This window comes from Carcharhinus amblyrhynchos, chromosome 20, assembly GCF_965287045.1.
Source record: "Carcharhinus amblyrhynchos chromosome 20, sCarAmb.v2.hapA, whole genome shotgun sequence".
Classification (NCBI taxonomy): domain Eukaryota; kingdom Metazoa; phylum Chordata; class Chondrichthyes; order Carcharhiniformes; family Carcharhinidae; genus Carcharhinus; species Carcharhinus amblyrhynchos.
Window position 1 is genome coordinate 28,110,941 of NC_137343.1, and position 12,996 is coordinate 28,123,936.

Sequence of the window (12,996 nt, forward strand, 5' to 3'; positions counted from 1 at the left end):
TAACTTCAAAAACAAAGTAAAGCTGCAGCACTTGGGATGCTTTGAATACTTACCATGTGCTTTTTGTCATTTTGAACAATTTAAAATAGTTCTCAGCTCATATATGACAATATCTTTGTGTCCCCATTTGCCATCAATTGGTAGATTCTTGGAGGCTATATGCTTGAGGGATGTCACTAGTTTATAATCAGAAAATCCTTTGGATTTTGAATCCTTTGGTTTGCTGCAGCTTTTCCATTCACACTGGAAAAACTCTAAGTGTTTTAGTGATTGAGTACTCTTGAAATTAAGTAATCTTGTAAAGAGAGATCTAATGAAGAATTCAGTTTAAAGGTCAGCACAGTATTTATAATGAGCAGGGAGGTAATCTAATGAGTGCTTCTCGATTTGGGTGCAACTGATTCCACTGTAGTTGACTGAATGTTGCAGACTGAAATGTTCCAAAGCCCAGGGCTGTGTGTGAGGGTTGCACTAAAGCACTGGCCATTCCTCACAGAGGCGCAATGGGAGTAAGTTGCTGTATGAGATCTTTCAGCCATTGTGAATAGGGGCAGGGGAATTGCATGGATCCTCCTCAGCTTGCATGACTCACGTTGAATGAATACAGTGAATATTACATATGCCACAATTGTATGGGAGCGCGTCATAGAGTATAACTTGTTCTAGGTGGACAACTCAAATACCTTTGCACCATTTCAAATGACCATTTTGAAATGTCTCTAATGTTTGCTTGACTGTATTGAAGCACCTCCTGATTTCAGCATGATACCTGTAGAGAACCTGAATATTATTGCATTTTATGTGATGGTCATTTTGAAATGTTTGTAATGTTACTTTGTATACTTTATGAATAAAACTTATTTTGCAAAAAAATAGTTGGGCAATTTGTAATTCAGTTCCAATATATCTGTGCTTATAAGGTGTGGTATGTGTGTGTGTTTTAAAATTCTAAATTTGCTGGCAAATTTAAATTTTTAACTTGTGAATTAATAAGCTTTTCATGTCTTCACACCCTTAGCTGTCCTGAGAAATGGGAGGAGAATTTTTTTGTATGAAATAAAATGAACTGCAGTTTCAAGCATTTTTATTTTTCAAAGAGTTTAACTGTGCTACGTTTAAAAGCTCCTGTATAGAGTTAACATTCCCTTTGCCATTCAGGTAACAGTCAGTCCCAAGCTTCAAGCCTCCTGCAGTTCTGATGGCTGTGTGGTTGCTGTGGACCGTTCTGTTTTGCTTTTGGATCAGATTTGTCAATCTGTCCTGTTGCAACTCCAGTTTGGTGAGTATTATTGGCTAATTTGGCTTTTCTTCTCCAGAATATTAGGGAAGCAGGTGTTCAGAACTGGTAGCAGAGCACCAGATTAAGATAGTACAATAAACTTGTATTTGCAGTGATAGTTTCCCAGATTTCAGTGTTCCTCAGAAGTCTAATCAGTCCTCACATGTTGGTGCAAAAATACAAGAACAAATTTGCATTACTATTGAACCTTATTACACCTCAGTCTCAGAACATCCCAAAGCCCTTCATCTACAATTAGTTACATTTGAAATTTAATTTCTGTTACTCAAGTTAGTGCTGTCCTTGTTCTACCTGAACCTTGAGATGTGGTTTTCCTTTGAACCTGTGAATCAGTGTATGAATTGATATCAGCTTTTATATCAGGCCAGTTTTGACTCTTGTAAATTGATTCTGCGCTGTTTTTCCATCTGGAGTTCTGCACATTTGTTTTAAAGCTAACTTGCACCTGAGATGGCTTAAATGCTTGATGGTATTTCTATTGAAAAAATAGGCCTTCAAAAATGTTGTCATTTTAAAACAAAGAGTAAGACTTCTAACATTGAGAAATGGTGTGGGGAAAGGGCTTGATGAAATATTTTCAGGCAGCTGCAGAACTAAGAAACAATACAACTCGTTGAGATCTAGCATTCATCATTGTAGCTGCTTAACGGATATTTGAGAGACCAGGCAAAATGACCAAGGTGTTGCTTCATTATTTGTGAACTATGTTGATGTTAAATGTGAGTGTATCCCAAAACCCAGAATAGTAACTGGGAACACTGGTTCATAGTGGTGAATGTGTTGTTCTTTGATATTCTGTGAGAAATGATGTACAACCTCAGTGAGGAAACAGCCCAGCTGTAGGGTGAACAATTAATAAAGAACGTTTTATTAACTGAGAAGAAAAACAAGAACACACATGTCAAAAAGGACTATAATACTCTACAACACTTAAAGATACGGATGGCTATATGCATAATTTTACACAAAACTTTCAGTTGGTCCCCGCTACTACCTACGTTCACCTGTGAGACACCCCTTTTCCCAACAACATGCAACATTAAGTAATCCTATGAGCTAAATCCAACAAATAATTATTGCAGCCAGGTTAAGGTAGCCAAGTCAGGGAAATAGTCCTCTGGTTTAGCAAAAGTGGAAAATGGTGGCTTTTCTTGGACAACTATAGCTGCACTTACTGCAGCTCTGATGCTTAGCTGTCTCTCTCCCTTGTCTTCCTTTTTTTTCTGTAGTTACACACCAAACCTTATACTGAGTCACAGATGACCAAATGCTTGCTTAACAACAGAGGGTTTAGGAGCATCTTGAAGGAGAAAAGAAAGCTAGAGAGTGGATAGGTTTAGGGAAGGAATTCTCAAACTTAACATAGACAGTAAGCATCATAGATTTCTGAAGAACTGTTTCTTTTGCCCTCTGGAGCATATAAGCATATCCTGAACTCCTCTCTCCCACTATCTCTCATTCTGTTGGCTGTCTAAATTTCTGTTCAGTATATTTGATTTTATAAATCATCTATTTTAGACACTGATGTGGATGTGGTGGCACTTTGTCAGGAAGGACAATTTCTGATGGTTGGAGAAAGAAATGGAAATCTTCATCTTTTGCATGTGAAGTCCAGACAGACACTCTTAACTAATGTAGGTGGAGATTTACTTACATAATTATACATAATAGCTGTGACGGTCTTTTTGTTGACCAAATGTTTCAATAATGAAGTATTTTTTATGAGGAGGTTAATAGTTTGAGGCTTTCAAGATGTGTGAGATTGCAGAGTAATTTGACTGTTTTATTTGTGTAATACTGTGTTTGATCTAACAGCTTTAATGTTATGGTTTCCTATTAGTAAGTGTGCTAACTATTTTTGCAAGTAAGATATGAACGATTTAATTCCATATATTAAGCATTAGAAGTGTAATTGGCAATATTATTGCTAGAATTATGTTTGGTTTATTAACTGTAGTTAGATCTTGTACAATTTTAAATTCCCAAAATAACAACATTTTGTATACACTTCTTGTGTCTTTTGGAAGTCACTGATGAAGAACTCTTCAAAAGGGAAGACTTATCTAAGCCTTACACTGGAGAAGGAAACCCCTCATTCAGGTACTTTCATTGCTATGCTACTCCTAATTGGCCAGTAGTAAGCTTGTGAAAGGAACTACGACTGTTAAATGTTTTTAAGTTGAAATGTTAGGAGTAAATGTTGCAATTAATGTGACAGCAGATTGTATTAATTCCAAGTCTAACCAGGCTTTTGCAGTAAAGCCATTGAATTTTGAGATGGTTAGCTGATTTTAAATTACAGCAGACCATTAATTGAGTTTTTGATTGACTTATAACAAATCCTATCTCTGATTTTGGCTACGCTGCTGATGACACCAAGATTGGGGGAACGGCAAATTGTGCGGAGGGTGTGGAGAGTCTGCAGAAGGATCTAGATAGGCTGGGCGAATGGGCCAGGAAATGGCAAATGGAATTTAATGTTGGCAAGTGTGAGGTGGTCCACTTTGGTAGGAAGAATGGTAGGAAGGACTATTACTTACGTGGCGAAAAACTGCAGCAGGCGACAGTGCAGAGGGACCTGGGGGTCCTTGTGCATGAGTCGCAAAAACCCAGCTTGCAGGTGCAGCAGGTGGTCAGGAAGGCGAATGGGATGCTGGCCTTCATAGCGAGGGGGATTGAATATAAAAGTAGGGAGGTCTTGCTGCAGCTGTATAGGGCATTGGTGAGGCCGCAGCTGGAGTACTGTGTGCAGTTTTGGGCGCCGCACCTGCGCAAAGATATTTTGGCCTTGGAGGGAGTGCAGAGGAGGTTTACTAGGCTGATACCGGAGTTGAGGGGGTTGAGCTATGAGGAGAGGCTGAATAAACTAGGCTTGTACTCGTTAGAGTTTAGAAGATTGAGGGGAGATCTCATTGAGACGTATAAGATGATGAATGGGATGGATAGGATAGAGGTGGAGAGACTCTTCCCGCTCAAAAAAGACAGTAAGACTAGGGGGCACAGCCTCAAGATAAAGGGGGGGCGGTTTAGAACGGAGTTGAGGAGGAACTTCTTCACTCAAAGGGTGGTGAATCTCTGGAATTCTCTGCCCGTTGAAGTGGTGGAGGCTGCCTCGCTAAATATTTTTAAGACGCGGGTTGATGGGTTTTTGATAAGAGAGGGGATTAAGGGTTATGGGGAGAGGGCGGGAAAGTGGAACTGAGCCACGACAGATCAGCCATGATCTTATTGAATGGCGGGGCAGGCTCGAAGGGCTAGATGGCCTACTCCTGCTCCTATTTCTTATGTTCTTATGTATCTGTTTCCATTGTGTCAATGATGGATGGAATAAATGCCTGCTTTGTCCAAGATGATATTGAGCTTCTTGATTTTTTGAAAAAAATTCATTTGTGGGACATAGGTGTCGCTGGCATTTATTGCCTATCCCTAGTTGCCCTTGGAGGGCAGTTGAGAGTCAACCACATTGCTTGGATCTGGAGTTGCATGTAGGCCAGACCAGGTAAGGATGACAGATTTTCTTTCTGAGAGGACATGAGCCTGTAGGCACAGTATTTATATGACTGGCCCAGTTAAGTGTTTGGGCAGTGATAATCCCCAGGATGTTGATAGTGGGCGATTTAGTGATGGTAATGCTGTTGAATGTGACAGGGACTTGGTTAAAGTCTCTCTTGTCAAACAAGGATGGTCATTGCCTCTCACTTCTGTGGCACAAATGTTCCTTGCCAATTGTCAGCTCAAAACTTGAATAATGCCTAGGTCTTGCTACATATGGACATGGATTGCTTCAGCATCTGAGGAATTGTGAATGGTGCTGAAATTGCACAATTATCTGCGAACATCCCATTTTTGATCTCTTAATGGAGGGAAGGTCATTGATGAAGTACTTGAAGATGGTTGGCCTCGGACGCTACAATGGGGAATTCCTGCAATGATATCCTAGGACTGAAGTGATTATTCTCCTTTGTGCTAGAAATTATCTTAACCAGTGGAGAGTTTTCTCCCTAATTTTCACACACGGTCAAATATTGCTTTGTGTCCAGGGCAGCCACTCTCATGTAACCTCAGCTCTTTTGCCCACATTTGGACCGAGGCTGTAGTGAGATCAGGAGCTGAATTACCCTGGTAGAATCCAAACTGAGCATCAGTGGACAGGTTATTGCTGTGTTAATTCTGCTTGATGGCATTGTTTATAACACTTTCTATCACTTTGATATAAAGCCAAGGATTTTGTTTTCCAAAACTAGTGGCCTTATTTACTTGTACAACTTTTCAATATCTTTACATGCATGTCAAGACCCATTTGTTTCTCTCACATTTTAAACTTTACCATTTTGAAGTGCACCTCTACCACCTACTCTTGCTTCCAAATGTATCATGTTATATTTTTCTACACTGACCAGTGTGCTTGCCTATATGTTCTCCGATCTCCTCACAATTTTTAATACTTTTTAATTTGGGGTTGTTAGCATGTTTCAATATTGTTCCTTTGATTCCCAATGCACAGCATTAAGTCTAGATCATTTAAGCACATGGAAAATGTAAGAGCAATCAAAACTCAAATCCCTGTGGAACACATTCACTACATTTCTTCAATCTGTGACACTTTGTTTTACCCTTATCCTTTACTTTCTAACTAGTAACCATCTTCGACTATTTGATCACATTAACTTAAATCACAAACTTAGCTATTTTAAGTACTCATTTTTCAAATACTTTTTGATTAAAATTTGCCTAAATCACATTTTTAAAATTTCTCCTCCTTTATATGTTAAAATTGGTCAAACATAACTTACGTTTCAGACTTTTGTACTGACTGGACTTGAATGGCTCCTGTTTCTCTAAGTGCTGCTTAAATTCCACACTATTGTGTTCCAGTACTTTACCAACATTTAAAGTAAGACCTTGTTTCCTTTTTAAAAAAGGAATTTATATTTGCTATCTTCCTGTCCTCCAGCACAGTTTTTCTTTCCAATGGAAGTTTGTAACATTATGGTCTGTGCAGCTGCTATTTGTTGATTTTCTGCAGTTGATGCTTGGTGTAATCCATTAGGTGCTGGTCATTTGCCTGTATTGAGTTATAACAATTTTGTACTAACACTTATCTTTGAATAATAGCCTATAGTAACATTCCTAAGCCTTGATCAATCTTAATTTTCAGTGTTATTTTCTGTGAACACTGAGGTAAAGTGCTTGCTTAGCACAAAATAAAGTGCTGGAAAAACTCAGCAGGCTGCATCTGTGGAGGATGAATCAGAGTTCATTTGTGACTCTTCCTAGAAGCAGTTCAGAAGAGTCAGCTTGGACTTGATGTTTGTTCTGTTTCTCGCTCCATGGATGTTGCTAGACCAGCTAAGTTTTTTCAGCATTCTCATTTTTTATTTCAAATCTCCCGCAGCTGCAATATTTTGCTTTTATTTTAGTGCCTAATTGTATTCCACTTGTATTCTCTCCTACAAAAGTTTCCTCCTTCATCTCTTAGCTATACTTCAGTATTGGCTGCTCTCCTACTAAAAATTATTGTATTGTTCTTCAGTAGATTTAATCTAGGCCGACGCAAATGATTCCTTCATTAATGACAATCTTCCAGATCTTTCACCTTGCCCGTGACTGCAATTATCTGGTCCCACTGCTGTGAATGGAGATGTACCTGAGTGCCGAATTCTTTGTTCTCGCTGGTAGTGGGGCGTGAGATGCTGAAGAATTCTGGCCATAATCATTAAAATCTGTTTGAAAGATGAGATATTGCGACACCAGTGACACCAATTCTTTGTTTTAGTTAAATGAAATCAGTCTCTAAATGACATGTCAATATTTTTCTCAAGATGAAAATCTCACTAAGAAATAAGTAATCACCTATCTCCATGGTTTTAAAAATTTTCGGTTGTTGGACATTACTGATTTTCATTGCTCTTATTGGTGGCATCCCTTCAGCTGATTGATCTTGAGGATCTGGTATTCCCTCCTTAAATCTCACTGGCTCTCTTCCACAATAGTCTCCTTTAAGAAACCCTGAAGAACTACTTCTTTGATTAAGCTTTTGGCCACTTACCTTAATAATTCCTTCTCGCTCAGCATCAAATCTTTATATGATACATGCTGAAGTGCCTTAAGAAACGTAAAGACGGTATATAATTGTAAATATATGTTAAATTTCAGATGAAGACTTTTAAAATTTGGGCTTTGTGAGCAATTTATGTCTGTCTGATCTTTTTTAACTTCCCCCTGTCTTTATTGTACTTCATTTTCACAAACTGTGGTGATGAGATAAATGTCATCAATTTCTTTCTTGGTTGTCTTTCTTTCCCCTTTAAGCTTGCTTCAGTCATAAAACTGTAACTGATAACTAGTGGGGAGGCAGTGATGCAGTGGTATTGTCACTGGACTAATAATCCAGAGACCCAACGCAAGATCTGGGGACCTGGGTTCAAATTCTGCCACGATGGTGAAATTTGAATTCAATAAAAATCCGGAGCAAAACCATTGGTTGTTGTAAAAATCCATCTAATGTCCTTTGGGGAAGGAAACCTGGCATCCTTGCCTCTTATGACCTACATGTGACTCCAGATCCACAACAATGTAGTTGACTCTTAAATACCCAATGAAATGGAATGCAGTTAGGGATGGGCAATAAATGGTTGCCCAGCCAGTGATATTCACTGTAAAAATGGATAATAGGAAAATTCTTCTTGGAGCGATTGTCTGTTCAAGGTGATGATTCTTGTTCTGTACAGTGAGCTTTCAATGTTGTAAATCTTTTTTCTTTCAGGCACCTACTGTATGGTCTTGCTAACTAACAACGGTTTCTTCTGGATTTCATGTCTTCAGCTTGCCAGACTTCAACAAGGTAAAAAAAATCGTCTTTTTATCAAGACTATAATGCATTTTGGAAGGGAACAAAAACATGGGGAGAGAATGAGGAGAGCTGCAAACGTTTTGGCAAGTGATTCCAGCAGAGTCGACTGAAAATTCTGCTACCAATGGTGGAGCAAAGGTGGTGGAGGTAATGCCTATAAGGCTAAAATTGGCGGACCAAAGGAAACAACAAGAACTGCTTATATAGCACCTTTAACATAATGAAGCATCTCAAGTTGCTTCACAGAAGTATTATCAAATAAAGTCGGACACCAAGCCTCATAAGGACATGTTACGTCAAATGGCCAAAAGCTTGGTTGGCCTCTCTGCTTTTGAGAACAAATGTTTGCTCTGTTTCTGACCCCACAACTCCAAAGCTCCCAACATCAGAGATTCTCCCCACTATTCTGGATCTCTGGAACCTCCTTCAAATTATTCTTTGTGCATGACACAACCCTATGTCTTCCACCCATGCTCAAAAGACCTGCTGACTCATTTGTCTATTACTGATTTGAAATTTTTGTTTCACTTGATTATTCATTTCTGGCTTTCTGATCTTTTTTCTTCTTTATTACAGCAATTGAGATGATGGACTTTGACACAACAAAAGCTGTAAGATCGCAAGACTTTTAATGTCATAACGTTATGTCTTAATATGGAAGGAAAACACATTGTGATTTTTTTTTTCCCTGTTAGCTAAAAGAACAGATCAAGATCAAATATGTGCAAACTGTGGATAAGCACACAGATGGCTGTAACCATGCTGTGATTGACTGTTTGAAAAACATTAAATTATTTGTTGGGGTAAGTTTTTATTAATAAATTTTGCAAGTAATTTGACATAGGTTGTTTGCAAAACTGAATCATGATTTTCAACCCTAACATTGAAAATGAGGTTTTATACTGCTGAAACCTGCAATCAAGCTACTATCAATGAAAGTACCTTGAATGTTCTGTTTATCTGTGGAGAGGTTCATCTGTGTTTAGTAGAATACTGTAGTGCAAATTGTGGGGTGTGATTTTTTTTTTTCCCTCAAAAAAACTAATTGTCTAACGGAGAGGAAAATGGAAGATTTTCCTCCCAGTTTTTCGGGTGCATTTAATCAGGCAAATTTCTGGCACCGCTGAGAGATTGACACTGGTAGTTGGAGGTGGTGCTTGATCATGCCCGAGAAACCGGCATCAGCATTTGAGTGGACCACTGCATGTGCAGATCTCCCAGGAGGGATGCACTGACCCCCGCATCACTGGCCTCCCAATAGCTTACCCAATCGCTGTGCAGAGTGGCAGCGGTCCCCCTCCACCCCCATGACCACCACTGATTAGTTTGCCCCTCAGACTCCACCTCTTTGGTGCCCAGTGGCCAGTTCCAGTGTGCCAGGCTGGCACTGTTCAAGGGCATGCCCCCCACCCCCTCCAGACCTTAATGGTGCCTGCCTCCACCAGCGACGCCATCATGTCTGGTCCCTTTGCTAAGAACCAGCTTTAATCTCTTCTGGTGGGGTGGGGAACATGAGAGGCTTGGGCAATGTCATTCCGGGCTCGTTAATGACATGGAAATGTTGATTTCCATTTGGTAATTAGCCTTGTGTTGTTTCCTGGTATGAGGCTGATTATGTTGTAAAAAATGGCTTGGGAAAGTTGCAAGCCGCTTCAGTCCTCCCGTTGACATTTCTTAGCCTGCTGTGCTACTCGTGCAGTGCAGTGGGCTGGGAAAATCGTGCCTGTGATGTTTAGCAATTAAAATGCAAAGCCTTGTTTGATTTGATTTGTTCCCTTTAGGATCATTGTTTAAGTTATCTTTATGGAGATGTTATCTAAATCCATAATTAATGATAATTGTAGCAGTTCATCAGTTCCTGAAGTAAGTTTGAGAGTAATTGAAGTTGCTTGTGCAGCTGAATCCGGTTTAAAATCACTGTGCAGCTGAATTTTGGCAGGGGTTCTCGCTGTCATGTACTGTAACTGTTGGGGGATCTGCAATGATTATACTGTTTCTCCAGCTTGCTGTCTTCATTTAAAGCAGATGATTAGAACTGGCACAGAAATTCAGCCATTTTGTTTTGAAAAGGTTGTCTTGCATTAGTGATGAGTTTGAAGGAATTATGTCAAACATAAGGCATATTTAATAAAATTAGAAACAAAAGAGAATTTCTGGAGTAAAGATTTGTGTTTGCTATTCCAATTCTTGAAAATGCCTTTTTCATTTACGCACGTATGGATTTGCAAGCTAATTCTAATTCTTATGTAATAATTTAAAAACTTGGGCATAATTCCAATGCTTGTTTGAAAATGCCATAGTTTTTTGTACAACAGCCTGTTTTGTTTTCTGTATGTTTTTTAACTAAAGACATAGGATAATTTTTTTGCAATGCAAAAGACTGCACCTGAATGAGGTGCTAGAGGGTATCCGCAACTATGGAGCCTGACGCCAATCAAAGTGAGCACCATCAGTAGGAGAGTAACAATAGCTTTTTTTTGGCTATTTCACTTTTTATTGTGCAGTTCTGTAACATGGAACAGCTTTCGCTTTGTTTGTATTCCCAATGTACTGTGGAGAGGATATTTGGATGTGCTATTTAATAGAAATGGATCTATTTAATGTGTAAAATTATGCATAATGTGTCTTTGTAATCTCAAACTGAATTTTTGTATGATCAAGACAAAATTTTCTGACTGAACTATTATTGTTTTTCCTGCCTTAATATTTTAAAGGTACAAGAGAGAAATGATTTTGTTCATATTCTATTGTATTGCAGGGCACAGGCGACTATGTATTGTCAACATGGAATATAAATGCACTTGAGAACCTAGAAGTCAACAATGTGGTTGATTCATCAATTTTGAAAGGTAAATGTGAATTTGAAAGTTGTGAACCCTTGGTTTAGCAAATGTTTATTGCAATACTTTGAGAATTGTTAAAACATACTGGCCTCTTTTTTTTTGTATCAAGCAAGTAATATCACTTTCTTTCCTCTTGTTCCCTTAATACAAGAGGCCAGTCTACAGTTATCTTCATACTTGCCATAAATATCAATTTTCCATGACGAATTTAGTGCATGGTAATCAGGAACCCATTCCTAGCCATTTTTTTCCTTGTTTTTCTACACTATTCCAAGACAGACAAAATGAAAATGTTAGTTAAGACTGGGATTCATGTTCCTGTCTCAGAGGCAGCACTTCGCTGTAGAAGTTGCAAATCTGTTTTTTTTTTGTATAAATATATTTTCTGGCATGTGCTCGAGTGAGAGATATAAATATTGAAGAACTGAATGTTTGCAACTTTGGCACAGTGTCAACGTCAAGAACATAATTTTAAAAAAATCAGAAAAGCTCAATTAATGCACATAGCATTACCTATTATCACGTTAATTTCTCAAGAACTGTTCTGATTATTTCTCATTTTGTCATGCCTATTGTACTTGACTTGAGAATTAAACCAACTTCCATTTGAATGGTTTAATTAGAGCAGCACTGATTGTTACAGCTGGCAATCCATTATAATTATTATATTTCAAAGGTCGAGTAGTCCGTGTTATGAAGTACATAGCTACCAGAGTTGGTGAAGCAACCAACAAAAGTGAAAAAGATGATTTCCTCATCCTCACCATTTTGCCTGTCACAGATGCTTCGGTAGAAATGATCAGTGCACGGTTCTTGTGGAGACAAGTCCCGTCTGGACATTGAGGATGCCCTCATTCATATTGTGTGGCACTACCTTCATGCTAAATGGGGTAGATTTCAAACAGATTTAGCAACTCAAAGCTGGGTATCCAAGAGATGCTGTGCACCATCAGCAGCGCTTCCCTTCAGCTATTTCTTGACATCATGTGTAGTGAATCGAATTGGCTGGAGACTGACATCAGTGATGCTGGGGAGCTCAGGGTGACTAAATGGATCATGCACTTGGTATTTCTGGTTGAAGATGTTTGCAAATGCTTCAGCCTTGTCTTTTGTACTGATGTGTTCGGCTCCCCCAATATTTGATGATGGGGATAAGAACATAAGAACATAAGAAATAGGAGCAGGAGTAGGCCATCTAGCCCTTCGAGCCTGCCCCGCCATTCAATAAGATCATGGCTGATCTGTCGTGGCTCAGTTCCACTTTCCCGCCCTCTCCCCAAAACCCTTAATCCCCTCTCTTATCAAGAACCCATCAACCTGCTTCTTAAAAATATTTAGCGAGGCAGCCTCCACCACTTCAACGGGCAGAGAATTCCAGAGATTCACCACCCTTTGAGTGAAGAAGTTCCTCCTCAACTCCGTTCTAAACCGCCTCCCCTTTATCTTGAGGCTGTGCCCCCTAGTCCTACTGTCTTTTTTGAGCGGGAAGAGTCTCTCCACCTCTATCCTATCCATCCCATTCATCATCTTATACGTCTCAATGAGATCTCCCCTCATTCTTCTAAACTCTAACGAGTACAAGCCTAGTTTATTCAGCCTCTCCTCATAGCTCAATCCCCTCAACTCCGGTATCAGCCTAGTAAACCTCCTCTGCACTCCCTCCAGGGCCAAAATATCCTTGCGCAGATGCGGCGCCCAAAACTGCACACAGTACTCCAGCTGCGGCCTCACCAATGCCCTATACAGCTGCAGCAAGACCTCCCTACTTTTATATTCAATCCCCCTCGCTATGAAGGCCAGCATCCCATTCGCCTTCCTGACCACCTGCTGCACCTGCAAGCTGGGTTTTTGCGACTCATGCACAAGGACCCCGAGGTCCCTCTGCACCGTCGCCTGCTGCAGTTTTTCGCCACGTAAGTAATAGTCCTTCCTACCATTCTTCCTACCAAAGTGGACCACCTCACACTTGCCAACATTAAATTCCATTTGCCATTTCCTGG

The 12,996-nt window shown here is 39.6% G+C and overlaps 1 protein-coding gene across 1 annotated transcript in view; it reads left to right on the top strand.

Moving 5' to 3' along the window:
* The window catches only part of kntc1 (kinetochore associated 1), a 125,107-nt gene that overhangs the window by 6,867 nt on the left and 105,244 nt on the right, over positions 1–12,996 (top strand). Inside the window, exons 3-9 of the mRNA XM_080208349.1 lie at positions 1,159–1,279; positions 2,819–2,934; positions 3,328–3,400; positions 8,067–8,144; positions 8,730–8,764; positions 8,849–8,956; positions 10,912–11,002. Of these exons, the coding sequence (XP_080064475.1) occupies positions 1,159–1,279; positions 2,819–2,934; positions 3,328–3,400; positions 8,067–8,144; positions 8,730–8,764; positions 8,849–8,956; positions 10,912–11,002 (622 nt within the window). The remainder of the gene's footprint in view (positions 1–1,158; positions 1,280–2,818; positions 2,935–3,327; positions 3,401–8,066; positions 8,145–8,729; positions 8,765–8,848; positions 8,957–10,911; positions 11,003–12,996) is intronic.